The following is a 22730-nucleotide window of genomic DNA, read 5'->3' as shown; positions in this document are numbered from 1 at the left end:
CTAACTTAGTCCAGGGGAGGGTACTTGGGTCTAAGTTCCATGTAAGCTATGACTTTCATTGTGTATGAGTAAGTGACACTTAGGCAAGCAAAAAGAACAGTAAGATGAAGATCCCAATGTGGAAGAGATTGACGCTTGCACAGCAAAGACCTGATAGTGAAGTGCTAGTCACTCAGTTGTGTCCAACTCTGCGACCCCCATAGACTGTATCCCGCCAGGCTCCTCTGTCCACGGAATTCTCCAGGCAGTACTCTGGAGTGGGTAGCCATTCCCTTCTCCAGGGGACCTTCTCAGCCCAGAGGTCCAACCCAGGTCTCTAGCATTGTAGGCAGATTCTTTACTCTCTGAGCCACCAGGGAAGCCTGAAGGACCTGAGGGGACGCCAGCATGAGTGAGGCAGAGTGAGAGGGGTCAGTGGTATGTGATTGCATTGTGATGCTAGCCAGGAGATTTTTAAGGCCTTATGGATGACATTAAGAATTTTTTCTTACGTTTGTGAGACTTAATTATCTATAAAACACCACTTAAAAACCATATAGGCAAGCTACTCTGAGTGAGGGCTGTGTCCTGTGATGGAGCTGAGTGTAAATTGGCATGAACAGACAGTCCTGACAATGAAATAATTAAGGACATAGAGGAAAAAACTGGCATTTGGGAAGGTATCTGTTCTGGATCCCCAGAAAAGGGAGGAGCAGCAAGAGAGGGCTTAGTCAGAGGGCAGGATCCAGAAAGAGGGACTCCTCCCTTAGGCCCAAAGGCCGAGCAGAGGTCACTGAGGTGGAGACCAAATCGACATGGTAAATTGGATAGATGAAGGCAATCTGCCTGCCAAAATAAGGCCAGAGAATCAGAAGAGGGAGACAAGACAAGGCAGGAACAAAGCCAGGGCCTTAGGCAATGAAGGAACAAAATCTCAGGAGGAAAGCGCCTTGCTGTAGGGAGAAGCCTGTCTCATGGACGCATGGAGCCACATTGGTCCACAGTGGTTCGCCTCGGCCTGAAAGGGCTTGCTCTTCGGGGAATGAGGTATTCTGGAAGGTGGCTGAGTTACTTCAGTCTCAAAGTTCACTATTGTAATATTCTTCCTCCTCTCTAGCTTCTTATCTCTGCCTGCCTTATCTCATCTGATCATCTGAGCCAGGTTTTTCACAGCAGAAAATCTGACACGTGCAAACACACACACACAACTGAAACGCTGGAATACTCGAAATTGCCAGCCTATCTCGAGCCACTCATTTCTGGAAAGTAAAAGTAAAATACTGAGGAAGCCTGAATTTTATGGAAACCTTAAAGTGTCTCGATTCTCTATCCAATTCCACCACATCCTTGCCTGCTGATGAGAGGTGCCAAGTAGGGAAATGAGAAGCCTTCATTTTCCTCGTATCAAAGAGATACAGAGCTGTGCAAAGAATAACAAATAATAAAAGAATAGCAAATAAACTAAAAGGCTCTAGGAAAAAAATTAATGAGTGTATTTGGGGGAGGCATAAGAAAATAGACTTATCAGCGGATTAAAATTCGAAAACAATAAAAGAAAGTAAACACTTCATTGGTGAGCACAGAATTAAGAAAAACAATGATATTAATTGTAAATTGAATGTCAGGGAAAATGTGTTGGCAGCAGAGACTAATTGGATTGTAGAGGCTAATCTCCCAAGGGAAGAAGTGGACGCCTCGTCGTGCATATTAGAGGCAAAATTCTCACTGGCAGGAGTTAGGATAAAATGACCTAATAGGTCTTTTCCAACTTTGATTTTTATCATTTGGCAAAGGAAACCTAGCCAGGAGTTACACAATTAAGCATCTTTGCTGAAAAAACAAACACAGAACTATCAGATAATACAGACGCCCACCTCCTCCCATCCCCAAAAAAATATTTAAAAGAGACAATCACGCCACCAATAAAGCCATAGGGTCCAGCTCAGAAGAACAATTCCTGACATGGACCAGGGATAAATAGATGCTTTCATTCCCCTGGTTTTCTTAATCCTCAAATCTGAATGGACGGGGGTAGCAGGTTTTCAGGGGTGTTGGAAAGCAGGAGCTTTGCATAATCTCCGCCTGAAGGTTTGCTCTGTTTGGAAGAGGTTATCCTTTGAAGATGACTGGATAGGATCCAGCAACTTTTCTTCAATCCTGCAGTCTTTTGCTCTCTTTGCTTCACCCCTTCCTCTTGGCTCTACCCATCTCTGGGAAAGTGGCAAAATTACAACAAACCTTAGATCCTTTCTCGGAGAATTGTGACTGGTGTATTATATCCTAATAGCCTGTTGGCAAATCCAAACCCTATTCAAAGAAAATCCACTTTGAAAACTGGGTCTGTAGCGATGTGGACGTTCCTGGGAAAAACACATTTCTCGTGTTACTTTTTGTTTTCTTCTTTTATCGGAGGGCTTAAGTTTTCTGGTTTCATTTTTTTGATTCAGTGCTTCCGTTATTCTGTTTTTTGGAAACAGCCCCCAGTGTGGACAGAACAGAATACATTGTACAGAAATGCCTGTGACTGTTTTGACTGGCACAAGACTATCACCTAGGCAAACTGGCAACATCAGGAGAGAAACAACTTTTGGGTTTGTAGTTTATAAACCAGCAGCTGCAAAAACTGCCCAGGTTCTGCGTTTGTTGCCTTTCGTTCCTTGCCTTTATAAATGCCTATTTTGGGATTTTATCTCAGAATCATTGAGGTTAGGCAATCAGAAAAACCTGGCATGGATAGGTCTTACTTGGTGTTTTCTCAAGAGAATGTAACAGCTGCAACCTTTTGGATAAATAATATTCATTTTCTAGCCATGAATGGACTTTTTTAAACTCATGGAGTCCAGGGTCATTATGTTCTAAAGGCTACCTTTACTGGGCTTGCTTCTGTCATCCTCTCTAGATTTTTCTCACCAGCTAAGTGGACTTCAAAGAGGGAAAGAAAGACAACTGCATGTAAAACTTACCAAAAGGCACTCAGAGACCCATGGGGAGATTTTGCAGAGCTTGATAAACCCAGCATAGGAAACATCTGTGCTGTCCCTGCTCCTGGAAAAAGGGGGATGTTTTCCACATTCTCTACAGCTAATCTATGTGACTTAAGTTACTCATTTTTACTCAACAATTACTTTTGAGCAGCTGTTATGCACCAGGTAAGCTAAACCTCCACAACTTTGTAGAAATACAACCTTGAAATAAAACAAAAAATAAGATGTTATTTTTTAAAGGAGGAAATAAAAATAAATTTAACAAGGACATCTGAAAATGTGAAAGAAAGCAAAAAAGGAACGGAAGGATAGAGAAGAGACAGAAAAACAGAATTGTCTCTAAGTCATTCTTACTACAAAAGACCCAAGGACTTGAAAGTTAAGATTTTGGTTTTATTTCCCTTAGAAAACTCAAGGAGTCCCTCTACTTCAAATACCGGCTAGTTTACTTAAACCAAACATTTTCTGTGGAGTAATCTCATGGCAACAGTTACTTTTGCTTTTATCAATGAGTTTACCCAATTATGTAGTATGTGCTTTCCAAGTATTGCATCTTTCTTTTTGGGAAAAAAAAACCATTAATTAAGTGAATTAAAACCGTGTTTGTTATCATTTTAGATGGAGGACAATGGAAAATTCTAACTACTTCATGGGGTCTTTACAGCCATCGTCATTGACTATGCTGGATTTCAATCCATCTCTACCCGGAAACGACACACACTCTAACAAAGAAGAAAATTCCCTTATGTGAAAGGCTTTATCATTTTCTAGGAAGTTATATTTTAAGGAAAAAAATAAAAGAACTATGATAGACTTCTACAAACAAGAAACCCATTTGGTCAAAAAAGCTGCTTTTTATATCATTTAAGAGCTTAAAATTGGAAAGCTTGTGTGTATGGCCTAGTGCCTGAGTTTACCATAAACAAATTGAGTCAAAATATTTGGAAGCAGTATTCAAAGTAAATTGAGAAATAGTGAACAGAATTAATTTTGTACCACTGATTTGGAGCTTGTTTTCATGTCAGTCTACAAAAACATAAATGAGAGGTAGTGAATCTTAAGAATAAGTCCATTCTGGCAGGAACACTGAGACAATTTAATCTCATTCCTGGGTTGACATCTTCATGACAATCTGCAGAAAATATTTAAAACTGGTATGCTAATTTTTTAAGGAATTCTAAGTTACATCACTTACTGAACTATAAGTATAATTATAACTATTAACTATAATTATTAAACTATAGTTAATCAAACCTTGGTTTAATTAAGCCATACATACAGGAAAGTTCTCCTTAAATAATTTTTTCCCAGAAATGCGTATTTTGATAGAACTTATTTTGGTGAATTCCACCCCAGGAAATGAACATAAAATTTTCTATTTTTTTCTCTTTGCTTTCTTCTTCTTTTCTTCAATTGTAATAGGTAAAATATAGTGCCTCAAAGCATTACAATTTGACTCTATACTTTCAAAATAATATGTATGCTTTTTAATTTCTAATATATTTATTATTTCTTAGGTACTCTGAGAAATCTACTCCATGACTCACCTCTCAAAAAGTCATGAAAACGAAAAATCACAACTCTATGTTTAATTTAAAATGATAACAGTTTTGTTGCTGTTATTTAGTCTCAGGTATGTCTGACTCTTCTTGCAACCCCACAGACTGTGACCTGCCAGGCTCCTCTGTCCATGGGATTTCCCAGGCAGGAATACTGGAGTAGGAACACTCCTTCAAGGAATCTTCCTGACCCAGAGATCAGACTCACATCTCCTACATTGACAGGCAGATTCTTTACCACCAGGGAAACCCAATAACAGAATAGCTAATGGTTGATTTATTAAAATTTTAACCACTCATTTCAAGGTCGCTCTAAGATCTTTTAATCATATTTCTCATTTAGTTAAATTCTCTGCTTCTATTTTGCACAAAGTTTAAATAAAATGCACAGAAAAAAATTACTCGAGCTGAGGGGAAAACTGAAAAAGACCATTTTATCTTTTATCCAACACTTATACGCAAAATTAGAAGAAAACCTAGATTTTGTTCACTGTTGGCTAAGAGGGAGTTTACTGACCCTGTAAGGACCCTGTAAGTGCAATTCATATTCCCATTATACATTTTTATACAACCCTGGGCACCATGGCTCTCTGTTAGTACACAACCTACAAGCTGTCTCTGAAGCAAAGTCTCTTCAAAGGATTCGCCTTGCCATCCCCCGTAGCTGCTAATGCCGCTCTCTACACCCTTCAGATCTCCTAGTTGTTCTGATAGAGTCTAGGTCTCCATCTTCCAAAGCGAGTTCTCAGTGAACCATGATCTATCTTTCCATTGGCTAAGTCTGTAAACTTTGGTGGGCTGGGTGGGTCCAGAAAGAAAAGAGGATGTTTTCTTTTTCCACTGTTTAAACCTCTTGTGAGTAATTCCCCACAGCTGTACATAAACACCCCCTTTCTAAGTGGGGGGAAAGAGGTCTCGGAACAGAAGAGCTCTCTGTGTTTATCAAATTAAAACAGATCATGGCAACAGCTCCTTACTTTAACCAAAAAGGAACCTCCTGGTCCCAATGCGTTTTTTTTTTTTTTTGGGGGGGGGGGGTGCTTAATTATACTCTGGGGCTTCAGGCTAGACTTATCCTGAGCTTTCCTTTCAAGAGGAAAAAGGATAAAGGGGAAAAAACAAGCTTAAATTGCTGCATAAACAAACTGAGATGCTTTTGCAGCTCTTATGAGATTGTTCAACAATTAAATAGCTATAATTATAACCCCAAACAATGTTTGACTGGGCTGGCTGCCTAATCAGTGAAGTTGTCTTTTCACAGCAGACTAAGCATATTATTGTTAAAATAAATGTTATTGGAAAAACAGCTCTAGAGAATACATCTCTGCCTGCAGAGAATAGGTGGTTATTTTCAAAGATGCTAAGAAATTCAGTGCCTGCCATATAGATGGTGTGAAATAACACCTGCTGAATTGAATAGAAAATATTTAGATTTGTTTGCAAATAACCCCTTGCTGTTAGTGGTTTTCAAACATCACCACATAGAATTTTCTACTTTTTAGACCCATTTATTCTTCTAGTCCAATGTGGTTAAGCCAAAGACTAAGTGATTTTGCAAGGTCATGCATTAGTGGTAGACTGTGAAGTGACTTCTCAGCCTAACTCCCTCATAGATCTTGTGATTACAGTAATTGATTTAATTGTCTGACTTCACTCTGAGGTTATGAGATTCATGAGACTTTTGAATACCCACAGCCTAGCACATTTCCTAGTTAGGGTGTATGTGCATGTGAAAGAGAGAGAGTGTGTGTGTGTTTGGGTAGAAAACATTGAATACACTAAAGATGAGTACTATAGTAAGTTTGTAATAATTTGTATGAAGTATGCATGACTGAGTCAAATTTAGAACATAGTTATGAAGTAATGGTGAATAAGATATGGTTTTTGTATAACTACAATTTGACAGATTTATATAAAGTACTAACTCCTTTGTATTTTCTATAAGATCCAGAATAGGCCATCTCATATAATTGAACAAATGAATGAATGAATAAAAAAATGAATCCAACCTTGGATATATAATGCCCCCAAATTACAATCCAATCGACTTTCCATTTTTGCGTTGCTTCCTAGAAGTAAAAAATTCTGAAAAGTCGTAAGTATAGTGGCAACTTAAATAAGCTTGTGAGCTTACTGCTGACAAAGTCTTTTTACTTCCCTCATCTTTTCTGCATGAAAATCCACTGAGATGGAAAGTGCAGTTTTTATGACCACCTTCATATAATAGATGAGCAAATTTTACCTCAAGGAACTTAATTAACCTAGTTAGTCAGAATTTCCAGCTGAATTAAAATTCTGCTGATGCAAAGTTGACCCTGAAATGCAAGATTCAACAATACATGGTAAACCTAAGAACCTGGTTTAGCAGATAAAACTTAGGAGACAGAGTTCAAAGCTTATTAAATGAATTATCATTTTAAGCCACTTAATTACCCCCAATGACTCCATTTTCTCATTTAATAAACTAGAGTTGATAACTTCTACTTCATAGGATTGTTATAAGCACTAAAACAGCTTTAGAATGCTTATCAAAATTTTATATGACAATTTTGGTTAAGCTCTAAGCCAAGATAGTTGTCTTCACTTTTGAATACATACTTGGGCCTAATGAATGGACACTTCCCATGAATTATCAAATCTGAGACAAGCTGATAGCTTGACCGCAAGCACTGAGATAGTTCTCACTGTATTTATCAGCCTTGCCATTTAACAACTTTGTGACCTTTGTGAAGTTAATGACCTCATCTATTGAATGGATATTAATAATAGATGCCATCTATTGTACAGAATACTTGAAAGTTTGGTACTTACAAATGCAAAGGCAGTGCCTGATACATAGTAAGCATTTAATAAATAGATGATTGATGTATTTCCTCTTTTTTATTGAAGTATAGTTGATTTACAATGTTGTGTTAATTTCTACTATACAGAAAAGTGATTCAGTTTTATATATATATATACATATATATATATATACATTTTTTTCTATTTTGTTCCATTATGGTTTATAATAAGATGTTGAATATAGTTCTCTGTGCTGTACAGTTCAGTTCAGCTCAGTCGCTCAGTCATGTCCAACTTTTCACGACCCCATGAACCGCAGCATGCCAGGCCTCCCTGTCCATCACCAACTCCCGAGTCCACCCAAACCCACGTCCATTGAGTCGGTGATGCCATCCAGCCATCTCATCCTCCATTGTCCCCTTTTCCTCCTGACCTCAATCTTTCCCAGCATCAGTGTCTTTTCCAATGAGTCAGCTCTTCACATCAGGTGGCCAAAGTACTGGAGTTTCAGCTTCAACATCAGTCCTTCCAATGAACACCCAGGACTGATCTCCTTTAGGATGGACTGGTTGGATCTCCTTGCAGTCCAAGGGACTCTCAAGAGTCTTCTCCAACACCACAGTTCAGAAGCATCTGTACTTTGGTGCTCAGTGTTCTTTATAGTCCAACTCTCACATCCATACATGACCACTGGAAAAACCATAGCCTTGACTAGACGGACCTTTGTTGACAAAGTAATGTCTCTGTTTTTTAACATGCTGTCTATTTTGGTCATAACTTTCCTTCCAAGGAGTAAGTGTCTTTTAATTTCATGGCTGCAATCACCATCTGCCGTGATTTTGGAGCCCAGAAAAATAAAGTCAGCCACTGTTTCCACTGTTTCCCCATCAATTTGCCATGAAGTGATGGGACTGGATGACATGATCTTAGTTTTCTGAATGTTGAGCTTTAAGCCAACTTTTTCACCCTCCTCTTTCACTTTCATCAAGAGGCTCTTCTTCACTTTCTGCCTTAAGGGTGGTGTCATCTGCATATCTGAGGTTATTGATATTTCTCCCGGCAATCTTGATTCCAGCTTGTGCTTCCTCCAGCCCATTGTTTCTCATGATGTACTCTGCATATAAGTTAAATAAGCAAGGTGACAATATACAGCCTTGACGTACTCCTTTTCCTATTTGGAACCAGTCTGTTGTTCTATGTCCAGTTCTAACTGTGGCTTCCTGACCTGCATATGACCTTGTTGTTTATCAATATATTTTTTTCTGGTGAATAGATTAGAAGCTGTGGGCTGGAATTCCTTTTAAGGTTTATTTCAGATTAATACTTGTTAAAAATATATTGAGCATCTATTACTTTCCTGTAGATAAGGGAGGTTCATCCTTGAACAAGACTATATTTATCTCTCTTTTTTTTTTTTTTTATTTTAGAAATAAAGAGGAGGGGGCTTCTCTCCCCTCTGTGGCTTCAGAGGACCCAAATTTCATCAGTGGAGGTAGAAAAAGAAGGGAGGGTCTTGTCAGTTGTGGAGTGCTGTGATTAACCTCTGGAAATTCAGAGATCAGCCAGGCCAGGACTCAACCGTGACAGTTCACACAGGTTAGAAGTTCACGTTTCCTTAATTGATACCAGACTCCTGTTATGGACAGTCATCGTTGGTGGCGGGCTTGCCAGGCAGTCTGCTCAAGGTGTCACATCAGATAACAATGCCTTCATTTTCCCCCTGGGCATGCTCAAGAAAATGTACTTACTCAAGCTGCTCCTATTCTTCCTGGAGAAGTTCTTTCTCATTCATCAAATGACAAATCAAATATATCCACATTTGCCTAACTTGTTTATCTCAGGACGGGAAGTCAGCAATTATGCACTAGTTACTGGCCATTTGAAAGGCAGAAGGTTCTATCTGGAAGTTGGACGAAGATCAAAGTGTTAAAATATATATAAATAATCTAGAAAAATTTCTCTAGCATGAAAGGTTACTATGGACATCAAGGTAGACAAAAGACACTAAGTAATAAGTTTTCTAATTAAATTTTTTACTTTGAGGAAATTATAAAATCACATGCAGTTGAAATAAGTAATACAGAGAGATAAGTACTCTTAGTTTCTTCTAATGGATAACATCTTGCAAAACTGCAACACAAAATTACAACCAAAATGTTAACACTGGTAAAATCCACCAATTTAATTAGATTTTATCACTTTTACCTACATTTGCTTGTGTGTGTGTGTATGTGTGTGTGTGCATGTTTAGTTATGTGCAATTTTATCACAGGTGTAATTTCATGTATCCATTACGATGGTCAAGATATAGAACAATGTCACTACTGTCATCACAAGGATCCTTCATGTTGACATTTTATAGCTACATGACCTTCTCTCTCCCACCACCACCCACATTGGGCACTAATCCCTGGCAACCACTGATCCGTTGTCTATCTCTATAAGTTGGTCATTTAAAGAAGGCTACACAAAAGTGATCATATAGTAACTGAAAGCATAAAGATATGACAGCTGATAGTCATTATTTACAATAATTTTGCTAGCAATTTGTTATTTTTCACACCAACAATATTTTTTTAGAATGTAGGTAGCAGATCTTCTGGCTTATTTAGCTCTCTCACTAAAAGGCAAAAGGTATCAAACAGTAGCTGGGGAGAAGCTGGATTTTCTCACAGTTTTTCCTGTGGGAAAAGGCCTCATTTTGACAAACACTACTAGGGAGAAGAGTGAAATCTATACAACAGAGCTGTTCACAATTTCTAGAAGTTTTTATTAACTTTATAAAATAACTCCATGGTTTTTCACAAAGAGGTATACAATGATTGAAAGTGTAGTGTATGATATACCTTGACAATTTCTGAGATCAAACTTGATGTTTTAAGAAGCTTAGATTCAGTAAAAATATTTTCACTAATTCTGAGACAGTTCTCCCTGAGAAAAAAGTTAAACAATTTTTCTGATAATATAGGCAAATTAAAGTCATGAAAGGGATATTTATTATTATAATTATTACATGACAAGTGTGCTTCCCAGGTATGTGTGTGTGTGTATGTGTGTGTGCATGTTTAGTGGTAAAGAATCCACCTGCCAATACAGGAGATGAAAGAGATGCGAGTTTGATCCTTGGATTGGGAAGATCCCCCAGAGAAGGAAATAGCAACCCACCCTAGTATTTCTGCCTGTAAAATTCCATGGACAGAGGAACCACTTGGGCTACAGTCCATGGGGTCACAAAAGAGTCAGAGATGGCTGAGTAGCTGCAGCACACAGAAGCAAAATTATCATGAGACATTTTTTATATGATATATTGAATTCTATTACATGTTTTATAGGAAGTAATTCATTCAATTCATATAACATATTTGTGTGATTGATTTTTTATATCAATTATTGAGATAACATTTAAACTTAAAAAGATTAAATAATTTTTATTTAAAAGTCACCTATTTAGCAAATGGCATAGCTGCTATTCAAACTACATCTAACCAGCTACAAAACCTATGCTCTTTTGGAGCAGAGTTATTTTGGCCTATTTTATTTTTGGTTTTATCTCCAAAATTTTTATTTTGATGAAATTAAAATTAACAGAATGGTACACAAAAAACAAAAAACAATATTCCCTTTGCCTGGGTTCATCAATTGTTAAAAATGTATTGCATTTGGGCTTTGTTGAAACCAGTAAGTAGCCCCATAGTAGTCACTGTAGACATATTTCCTCAATCCAGGATCTAAATATCTAATTTTCATGTCTCTTTAGTCATCTTTGTTCTAAGATAGTACCAAAGCCCATGTTCATAGTCATTGAAGAATACTGTCAAGCACGTGTGGCATTAATTTAACCACAAAGGAGAATTTGAGACACTGTAAAGAAGCATTACTTCCCCATCTCCTCCTACTATGTCAAAACAAATGCTAAATTTTCCCTTTCCCCATGATAGATGGTCCAACTGGGCTTCGTGATGCATCTTTTGGAAAAGATTTTTCTATTTTGCTCTGTATACACGTGATAAAATACAGGCACAAGTGTTATTTTATCCAAGTAGTTAGAAAGCCAGATATTTTGTAGCTTGTAGAGCCTTCAAGGATCTTTTAAAAGATTCATCCCTATTGTCATGCTTCATGCAACAACAGAGGGCTGCCTGTAAAAAATGCCTAGAGCTATTTAATATTCTGATGTTGGAATAGGAGAACTTGGGTTTGATCCAGTGTTCTCTGGACATGTGGCTTTAACCTTTGTTTCTCTAAGGTCCAATATCCTCATCTGTAAGGATATCTACATGTAACTTACAATGTTTATGTATGAATGGAACACCAATGATAGTAATCAGCATAATGTCTGGTGCTAGCAGGCACTGAATAAGTATAAAACATTCAGATGTATTCAAGTCAAAATAATAGGATCTGTTAAAAAAAATATCCCGTACCACACCCATGTCTACAGCTTCTTTCCTGTAAAGTGTTGATCATTTGGTTGTGTCTGATTCTCTGCGACCCCATGGACTGTATGTAGCCTGCCAGGTTCTTCTGTCCATGGAATTCTCCAGGCAAGAATGCTGGAGTGGGTTGCAATTTCCTTCTTCAAGGATCTTCCCAATCCAGGGATCGAACCCAGGTCTTCTGCATTGAAGGCAGATTCTTAACCATCTGAGCCACCAGGGAAGCTCTGTTTTCCATAAGTAGTTCCCTTTATTTCTCTGGGGAAAATCTAGTCTTAACAATCCTCCATGGTTTTGATGCCTTATCTGTTGTCTTGTAGGAATTTTTGAGTATAGAATCCACCGCACCGAACACACGACTTCCCTTCATTTCCATGTTGGATTTCCACTAGACTTTATGGCTCATCAAGCATCCCAGATTGTGGTTATGAAGTTGTCCTTTGGGTTGGCCACAAGTTGATTTTCTCATTCTGTGCTCTGCTGTGGTTGATTGTGTGCCATATTCCCTCCCAGGAAAACTATGATAATACTGTGTACTTTAAAGTAAATTCCTGACACTAGTTCCTCCTTCTTACTCTTCTATCTCACCCTCCTAAAGTGATTTTTAGCTTCTACATGAATATTTGTTTATGTGTTGCCGATTTCTTCCTTTTTCTTGTGAAACGGTGATTAAGAAAGCCATTTACCTTTGTTTTTAATTATGGTTTTATTTATTCTTTCATTTATTTAAAATCTTTATAAAGCTCTATTTCAGTCACTGTGAAAGGAACTTTAGATATTTGTGATAGTTAATTTTATGTGTCAACTTTATTGGGCTATGGGGTGCCCAGATATTTGGTCAAACCTTATTCTGGGTGTTGGCTATGAGCATGTGTTTAGATGAAATTAACCTTTAAATTTGTCAACTGAGTAAAGTAGATTGCTACCCTGCCACCCCGCCCCAGTATGGGTGGGCATCATCCAATAAACTGAAGGCCTGAATGGAACAAAATATCTGCACCTCCTCAAGAAAGCATTCCTCCTGCCTGACTGCCTTCAGACTGGAACACTGGGTTTTTTCCTGCCTTCAGATTTGAAAAGAAACATCAGCTCTTTCTGGGTCTTGAGACTGCCAGCTTTTGAAATGGACCTGCCCCACTGGTTCTCCCAGTCCTCAGGCCTTCTGATTTAGAAAGGAATACATCATGGGCTTTTCTGGGTCTCCAGCTTACTGACTCACCCTGATGATTTGGGAACTTATTAGACTCCATAGTAAACTGAGCCAATTCTTTAAAATAAATCTCTTAGAATGTGTATGTACATGTACATATATACACACAGAACCAACAGTGTATACACACACACACACACACACACACATTCTATTTATTCTATTTATCTGGAGAACTCTGACTAATACAGATAGTTTATCATATTTAATCCTCACTCTGAGCTAGTTACTCTTGGCCTCTCAAAGTTGAGGACTGTGAATCCCAGTGACTTTGTGGTACTTACCTAAGATTACTCCCCTGATAAAGACCCACCATATTTGCTGGGGATTGTCTGGCTTCAGTGCCCATACCCTTTGTATAAGGGGACATAACTAGGCTGAGGTTTTTATAAGCAGCTTCAATTCCATAGTCCCAAGTCATGTCATTCTCTGCGTTCATACACCACATTAAGGAAGGGCACAACATTTGAGAGATATTTAAGGTTCCAAAGGCTTTATTTTTATAGCAAAAGCAATGACATCAACACTGGGCATTTACTTGCTGCCCTGTGAATCATACCACCTTCAACATGCTATTCGCTTCAGTAAAGCATAATTTAATGAACATGAGTATGACTATTTCATCTTCATGATTACCTTTAATGATTTTAGAAACTTAACAATGTTTACATTTTTTTACAGAGTTTAAACTCCCAGATATGTACTCTGTGTACAACTCCATCTTAGTTTTCTTTGTCTAGAAAACTATGATTTGTCTTTTAAAATATTCACTACCCAGATCTAGATGCATGTCTGGACCAATTAAATCTAGGATCAGTTCACTTTAACACAGTCATGAGGCAGTCTATCATAACAATCACAATTGTCTCTCCTCAGCTATATTGTGAACTCCTAAAGGCAAAGACTGTTTTATTTACTTTCATTTGTCAATGCTTGTATAATGCTGGGCATAGAGTGGATGCTCAGTTTAGTGAATGAAAGAATGTTCCTTATTCAACAAACAGATATTCAACATATATGTTTTTGTTTTAGGTTCTGCGATAGATAAAGATGTGACTAAGGAACAGCAAAAAACTCAAATTCATATACATTTAATGTCTAAATATACATGCACACAGAACAAAATTTATATGCAATATATAGACACAGAGAACATTTCACTGAACTTAACTAATGTAACAGTCTCTTTTTAGGAAAAGCTGTTTACCAAATGACATATATTTGATTGGAAAATAATTTCACTAAGAATAAATATAGCCAAGATTGTTCTAAGAAAAATATAAGTTGCGTTCACCAAAGCAAATAATTTCTGCCAGATATACAAATGGCCAACTACTTTTATGTGTTCTAAATGTCTCCTATGAAACTATTAAAGACATTCTAGATAATCTTAGCTATATTTGTCAAGTTGCAGGTTATTATAAGCAAATTGCAATACATCCATTTCATTGGATATATAATATGATAATATATAACAGAATGAGCAACATGAGAGATTACCCTGAAACTTAGTTTGAGGTCAAAACATTTGGAGGAGGACATTGCATTACACTGTAGCTGAGAAACAAAGGCCAAAACTCAGGGGAAAGAAGCTCAAATCACTGTTACCTGGGGAAGGGATTGGAGAAGAGGGAAAGACATCATTTCTGGAAAAAAAAACAAGTAAGACAGCTTGCCAGGGAAATGAAAATTAAAAACAATTATTTTTTTTAAAAGATTGAAATTTCAGGAAAAGAGAGGAAAGGGGAAACCTCTTAAGTTCTCATAAACTGCTTTAGGAAGGCGAGATGCTTCCTGTAAACTTGAATCACAAACCTTTCAAAGACTCAGCTGGTAATGAGGACAAATGCAGGAGATGGCTAAGAGAAACAGTCTTTTATTAAAAGCTATCAAGAACTATCTATCTTGACCTTGAAGGTACCCAAGCATCGTTATTTGCTATGTACATAACTAAAAGGTTCTATATACCTCTGGGAATCAAGAATATACCCAATATGGGAATAAATTTATCTGAGTATATTTAAAGTGTGCATTGGAGTAGGGGGAGATCTATTTCTCTTTCATGGTTTATCGTCTTCTCACAACAGCCCACAAAATATACTCAATAAATGAATCAACTTAACCTACATTTACAGAAGTACACATATATTTTTTAATATATAATATACACTTATTTTATATATTATATATAGCATATATATATATATATTTTATATATTATATATAGCATTATATATTATTTATGTTATATATTTCAGTTTACTCATTCATTTATTCAATATTAATCTTCTAACATATGCAGACTTACTGATATGCTCCTGAGGTCTTCAAATAAGTAAGTCAGTACCCTTTCTCATGAGAAGAAGATAATATTAATAGGTTCTTGAAATAAAGCATTAATGCCTAAAGATAGGCATTTTAATAGGTTCTTGAAATAAAACATTAATGCCTTATGATAGGCATATTAATAGGTTCTTGAAATATTAATGCCTAAAGATAGGCATATTAATAAGTTCTTGAAATAAAACCTTAATGATTCATAAAATAGAGAGAAAATACTTCTATCTGTAGTAGTCAAAGAAGATGTACTCCAGGAGAACCTATTACTCTATCTTAAAGGGGTGCTTGCTATAGACTTCAAAAATTGTGCCCCCCCAAAATTGTCAAGCCTATAGCCTTACCAGTCAATTCATTCAGTTACATAAAAAAAAAAAACAACAAAAAACCAAATTATTGGAGGGGCATGATATAGTTATACAACTTAAAGTCAGCTCTACATGACTTTTTTTCTCTTCTCAAATTGCCTTGCATAGAGTGTTCTATCTGGGTATATGACTGCTCAGATAGAAACTACACTTCTTAGCCTCCTTTGCCACTTGGTGGAGTGCCTGGAATGTAGGTGAATGTGATGCTTGGAACTTCTGTGTCAGTTTCTTAAAGAATGTTACTTACCCTCTACTTGTCTTCTTCTTGGTCTTCTGGACTGAAACGTAGACCAATATCCAGCTTCAGTCTGGATTTCCTGTATGGCCTGTGGAGCTGAGTGGGTTGGCTAACCTGGACCCCTCAGATTTACACTGTTGCATGAGAAAGAAGTAAGCTTCTATCTTATTGAAGTCAGTGTGTTTTGGACCTGTTTGTTAGAGCAACATAGCCTATATCATAGTTAATACAGACATCTCTTTTCCAACTTGTCAAAAATTAAAATGGAGTTAAAAAAGCAAAAGCATACAGGGTAAATAGTTACATGGGATTGTAAAAAAGAAAAAAAAAAAGACAGACATTTAAATTGCAGAAAAGAATCATACTCAAAGCCTACTTTTAAAGCTTTTTTAAGTGAATAGTCCATTAGCCTATTTTCTTATAATTTATTATAATAGGAGAGTTTATTTTTGAGTTTTGGAGTGAGAAAAGCCTACATTCTAAATGTCAATTTGCACAATATAATGGTAATATTGTTTAGTGGAATCCGTGTGTCAGTTTTTCCAGTAGTCATGTATGGATGTGAGAGTAAGACTGTAAAGAAATCTGAGTGCCAAAGAATTGATGCTTTTGAACTGTGGTGTTGGAGAAGACTCTTGAGAGTCCCTTGGACTGCAAGGAGATCCAACCAGTCCATCCTAAAGGAGATCAGTCCTGGGTGTTCATTGGAAGGACTGATGCTGAAGCTGAAACTCCAATAATTTGGCCACTGATGCGAAGAACTGACTCATTGGAAAAGACCCTGATGCTGGGAAAGATTGAAGGCAGGAGGGAAAGGGGATGACAGAGGATGAGATGGTTGGATGGACATGAGTTTGAGCAAGCTCCAAGAGTTGGTGATGGACAGGGAAGCCTGGCACTCTGCAGTGCTTGGGGTCGCAAAGAGTCCGACACAACTAACTGACTAAACTGAACTGATGCATCAGAAGGGCTTTCCAGGCGGTGCAGTGGCAAAGAATCCACCTGGCAATATAGGAGATGAGGGTTTGATCTCTGGGTCAGGAAGATCCCCTGGAGGAGGAAATGGCAACTCACTCCAGTATTCTTGCCCGGAAAATTCCGTGTACAGAGGAGCCTGGCAGGCTACAGTCCATGGAGTCCAAAGATTCAGACAGGACTGAGAATCTAAACCTACCTACCTATCTTTCAGATTCTGACACATAGGAAATACACAATAAGTGTTGGATGTCTTTCCACTTCCTGTGATGGCATGAGAGCTCTTTCAGTGAAGGAGTAATGTCCTTTTCACCTTTGTATTCTTCAGTATCTGAATGTCTGGCAAGATGCAGGTGCTTAACAACATTGTTAATCGGCTATATCCCAATACAAAATAAAAAGTTCCAAAAATGAAAAAATAAATAAAAGCATATGAAGGAACAAAAAAAGATGTAGGTGCTTAATAAATACTAGGATAAATCAGGAAAATGAGAAAAGTGCTATAGAAACTGGCAAATGTAAAAAAAAAAAAAAGGCAATGTAAATAAGGATCAGTAAGGTCAAGAGTTTACTTGGGCCCCAGAACGCTCCCCCAAAGCCCCATCTTGCACGCTCAGTATTAAAGGTGATGGCTTGTAGGGTCTGGCCCTTCCCGGCTTGACCTCTCAGTGTCCTGTGGGAGCCAGGTGGGCTGTAACTCTGGCTTCTCCCTCCAGGAGAGCTCCTGGGTGGCCCAGCGAGGCCTGTGGGCCTGCACAGCTGCCTTCCTTGTTGCTGTCCAAGCAGCTGGGCACGTGAGCTGCTCCAGCAGTCTGAAGTCAGATTGTGTAAACTGCCATATGCTCCTGGCAGCTTAGGGACTGGCTGAGTCCCTTCAGGAAATGAAGGGAAAGCTCCAAGTGAGCTTGACAAGGGCTGCTCTGGGGCAGGAAGCAGCAGACACTTGACCTCATTGAATTTCCAATGCACTCACTTTCAAAGGCACAGTCTGTGTCTTAATCTTCTACAAATATACTCCTTTATCTACCCCCAGGCTTGTGACACAGTATGTGCTCAATGAAATTTTGCTGAGTGAATGGATAATTGCGTGAAAGAGATGCAATTCTGTCTGTGAGCATTGGTAGGAACAATAATAAAGTAGATTTATTTTAAAGACTTTTAACAAGCTCCTTGCAACCAATGACTTCTGATGCCTGGCTCTTTCATAGCCACCCCCACCCCCAAACTTGCCTTGCCCTCTCTGCCGTCACTCCATACTCCGTCCTAAATCTACTTCTTACCCTATAACATTTACCTCTTTTTGAGCCACTGTTTCAAGACTATGCTAGGAAATATCATTTTATCAAAATAAGATGCATTTCTGTTATGTGCCAGTGTTCATCCTCCCAGAAAACATGGATAAATCTTAATAGACAGCCTGCAGGCAATCTCTTGTTTCTGTTTATTTTGGGGTACTATGACCAGCAATAGAAACTTATTTTACCAAATGACAACTCTTATGAAATTGTCAATCTACTACCTACTTTTTTTTCCTCTGCAGGCTAGCTCTGTTTTGCAGAAAGAATCACAGATGATATCCACATTCAGATGAGCTTTACAAATTTATATAAATATATGCATAACTCTTATGTACCTGTGTTTCTATAGAGACCTCCAGGTCTTTTGAATCATATCAAGTTGAAGAGTTTGCTTTTTTCCTTCTCCTTCCAAAGTATAGTTTTATCAGAAATTGTGAGCAAATGCATTCTCAAAGGTGGATGGCACTGAAAGTTCCAGTCTACATTTTAACTATTCTCCTTAATTTCTAGTGAATCAAAAAGAAATTTGCAACAGTATATTAGAATCAAGTTTCCTAATAGATGTGACTGCAAAAGCTACTAGCAATCTGTTTTTATTACAAGTCCATCCAATTGCTTGTAATTGAATAGCTGCTGGCAGGTTTGTGCAAAACAGTAAACAAGTCTGTTTAATTTATTACAAGTCTATTCAATAGGAAAAATCAGTATTGAATGGGTTAGAATAGTGGAATTAAGGCTGATGTATTCGCTTTTTGTTTTTAGATATGCATTGTTATTATAAAAGTTATACTGTCTTTAAATATCTAGCATTGCAGATCTATAGGAAGTGAAAGGTAAAAACTCTATCCACCCCTCCATATTTTCCCATCATCGTCTTCACTAACAATTGATATATATCCCTTGAGATTAGGTTCTATATTATTAAAAAAAAAACACTTATTTCACAAATAATTATTTAATTGCATTCTATATTCCAGATACTTAAAATATAGGAGTAAACAAATGGGCAAAGATTCCTTCTCTTATGGAGAATGGATAGTAGTAATACTCTTTCTTTAGCTAGAAGCAGATAACAAATAATGATTATAATGAATAAGGGATTTCCCCGGTGGCTCAGATGTTAAAAAAGCTGCCTGCAACATGGAAGATCCAGGTTCAATCTCTGGGTCAGGAAGATCCCCTGGAAAAGGGAATGGCTACCCACTTCAGTATTCTTGCCTGGAGAATTCCATGGACAGAGCAGCCTGGCAGGCTACATGGTCCGTGGGGTCGCAAAGAGCTGGCCACGAGTGAGCAACTAACACTCACTTCACCTACTTTCCATAATGAATAAATAATGAGCAATATGGTAGAAAGGGTGAAAGGAACTGGAGAGTGCTAGGGATAAAGCTGGGACTATAATCTTGACTTTTAAAATTGAGTGTTTGGGATAAGCCTCATTGAGTAGATGACAGTTAGGAAAACACCTAAAGGAAGTGAGCAGTCAGCCATGTGGGTGCCTGCAGGAAAATCTTTTGTTAGGGGAAACACCTGCCCTGGCCAGGCACCATAGTAAACCACTTGTATGAGTTAACTTAAACTGGAGGTCCTGGTAAGGAATGAAAAACTAACGAGAAGAATTCGGGAAAGGTCAAAAGGAGAGAGAAGATGCCAACCCATACATCCTCCCAACCTCTCAGAATATTTCTCACTGGAACCCATCTTGGCTGACTGATGTGCCAAGGAAGGACTCCAAGACAGAGGGGTTGGCCAGAGACAACCTGGAAACTAACCTAATTGCCATAAAACCCAAGACTGTGAGCCATGTGGCAGAGCAGTCCTCCTGGGTTCCCGTGCCCTGCTGCTCTCTGTCCAGGCACCCCTTCCTAGTAAAGTCACCTGCCTTGTCCACGCGTGTGTCTCCTCTGACAATTCATTTCCAGGTGTTAGACAAGAGCTCAGTCTCAGACCCTAGAAGACGTCTCCCTTCCTGCAACAATTCCAGGGATGTGAAACAGCCTTAAGGCGGAATGCCTAGCTTGTTCTAGGACCAGCAAGGAAACTGACGGAGCAGAAGTGGAGCAGAGAACAGTAGCAGGAAACGAGGGCAGGGAGACAGTGGAAAGAAGATCGTGGAGGCCCTTGTAGTTCACTGTGAGAATTTTGGCTTTCATTTTGCATGAGGCAGAAGCTGCTGGCAGGTTTGAGCAAAACCGTAAACATGATATGACTTGTGTTTAAAGAAATTATTCTGACTGTGTGTTGGGAGCCCACTGGAAGGTGCAAAGGAAAGAGAAAGGAGAATTGTTATGAGCCAGAGAAGAGAGATGGTGTCATATCTTAAGAGTCAAAATTATTTCCCAAAGAATTAAAAGCAAACCATGAGAGAAAGAAAAGAGTCAAGAACCATTTCAAGGTTTTACTCTGAGAGATTGAAAAAAATGGTGTCAACACTAAGCAGACTTTTCTGAAATTTAGTTTGTTTTATTCCCAGTATATTATGAACACAATTCCATGTCAAGGCAAAGGACTACTTCATGTTTAACAGTTTCCTAATGTCTATTGCATGATTGCATATAACTTTTTCAATCAATGTATGACTGCTTTTAAAAAAATGTTCCCCTACATTTTAAAATTACTTTAAAATAACCTGATCTTGTTACTTTTTTGAACTGGTCAATGTGGTAGCCTAAATCCACATTTGAAGGTTTAGTAGTGGATCTTTCTGCAAGTTAGTTAAAGAGTAAAATGAGACGTTTACATATGATCTTGCCATGACTTTTAAATTTTTTTTTATTAGAACCACACATTCAATAATTTTATGTTTGATTGTATCCACTCTAGTTAGAAATCTGGAGATAAATAAACAGTGAATTTTAATTCTGTTCTTAGGGAAGCTTTGCACCCAGGAAATGAAACACAGAGAAAAAGGCCATGACATAAGACAACACCTAGAAAGAGAATTCAACATTGGCCTTATTACATAAATGCATACTTAGCTTGGCTAAGAATGGTGAGCTTATTTCTTAAAATAAAAAATAATTTCAATATTTCATAATCTCAATAATGCTCATCATTTCTTATAATAAAAAATTCATAATGATAGAATTAACCCTATTTGTTCATCTTTTGTGTTTTTAGTTATTTTGATAACATATTCAAGAGCTATAGCTGTCTATATTACTTAAAAAAGAATTCTGTTTACCTAGAACAGTATTTATTTAAATCATTTAATTACTTATTTCATCATGAAAGAGAGAATAGACTATATACATTCTGGCAGCTGTGGTCACTGCAGACATAAAACCACTAAAATGCAAAGTAACTTGACAAGACCTATAGTGAGATGATAATGTTATGTCAATTATACAATAATTAAAAAAGAAAAGATAATGAACAGATGACTCTTTTTTACAATTTGAGCAAATGAAAGGCAGAAGACCAGACCATATAAGAATTGTTCATCAAAACTGCCATTTAGTCATCGAGATAACCCAAAAGTTATATGTTTGCACTAGAAGACTTTGAACTTAGAAAATACTTTTTTAAATGTTTAAGTGTGTTTGATTTAATCTTCACTACAGAGAAAGTGAAACGCTTAGTAGTAGTTGTTAAAAGGAATGATTATGAGAAAGGTATTGAACTGAAACTTCAAATTTATTTTTTTAAATTTTTACTAGAGTATGATTGTATATTTTAAATTTTTGAACTTTTATTAAGTAATTATATAATATATATTTAAGTATTTTAACATTTATGAGTAATTGTATACTGTAACTTGAGATCACTAAGTAACATAAAATATAATTATGTAATCCAATGAAGTACATGCTGAAGTATACACACAATGGATAATTATTTATCATCTGCCGCTTCTATGAAACAGTGTGTTTTTAGTTAGACCTGAAGAGTAGGTGACATTTTAGTAACTGAAAGTACAAATAAACTGCATTCCAAATGGAAGAAAGAAATTAGCAAAAACTGTGAAAGCAGGAAAGCTAATACTTACAGGTAACAGTAAGTTTGAGTTCAGCAGAGTTTAAATGCATTAGAAGAGTGGAATAAACTACTGCAAAAGTGGGTTGAAATTAAGAGTAAGTTCTTTATTCAACAACCTATCAGTTCAGTTCAGTTCAGCCACTCAGTTGTGTCCGACTCTTTTCGACTGCATGGACTGCAGCACGCCAGGTCTCCCTGTCCATCACCAACTCCTGGAGTTTGCTCAAACTCATGTCCATTGAGTCAGTGATGCCATCCAACCATCTCATCCTCTGTTGACCTCTTCTACCACCCTCAATCTTTCCCAGCATCAGGGTCTTTTCAAATGAGTCAGTTCTTCACATCAGGTGCCAAAGTATTGATTGGAGTTTCAGCTTCAGCATCAGTTCTTCCAATGAATATTCAGACCTGATTTCCTTTAGGATGGACTGGTTGGATCTCCTTGCAGTCCAAGGGACTCTTAAGAGTTTTCTCCAACAGCACAGTTCAAAAGCATCAATTCTTCATCACTCAGCTTTGTTTATAGTCTTACTCTCACATCCATACATGACTACTGGAAAAACCATAGCTTTGTCTAGACCAAT

At 37.5% G+C, this 22730-nt stretch overlaps 1 protein-coding gene across 1 annotated transcript in view; it reads left to right on the top strand.

The window, feature by feature from the left end:
• The first annotated feature begins 961 nt into the window (after nt 1-961).
• Nucleotides 962-22730, top strand: part of LOC122450916 (dolichyl-diphosphooligosaccharide--protein glycosyltransferase subunit 2-like) — a 33574-nt gene continuing 11805 nt past the window's right edge. The window contains exons 1-3 of the mRNA XM_043483314.1: nt 962-1026; nt 2427-2617; nt 17510-17697. Of these exons, the coding sequence (XP_043339249.1) occupies nt 962-1026; nt 2427-2617; nt 17510-17697 (444 nt within the window). The remainder of the gene's footprint in view (nt 1027-2426; nt 2618-17509; nt 17698-22730) is intronic.

Source organism: Cervus canadensis, chromosome 12 (assembly GCF_019320065.1).
Source record: "Cervus canadensis isolate Bull #8, Minnesota chromosome 12, ASM1932006v1, whole genome shotgun sequence".
Lineage (NCBI taxonomy): Eukaryota > Metazoa > Chordata > Mammalia > Artiodactyla > Cervidae > Cervus > Cervus canadensis.
The sequence above is the reverse complement of the archived record's forward strand: the minus strand, read 5'-3'. Positions and strand labels throughout refer to the sequence as shown.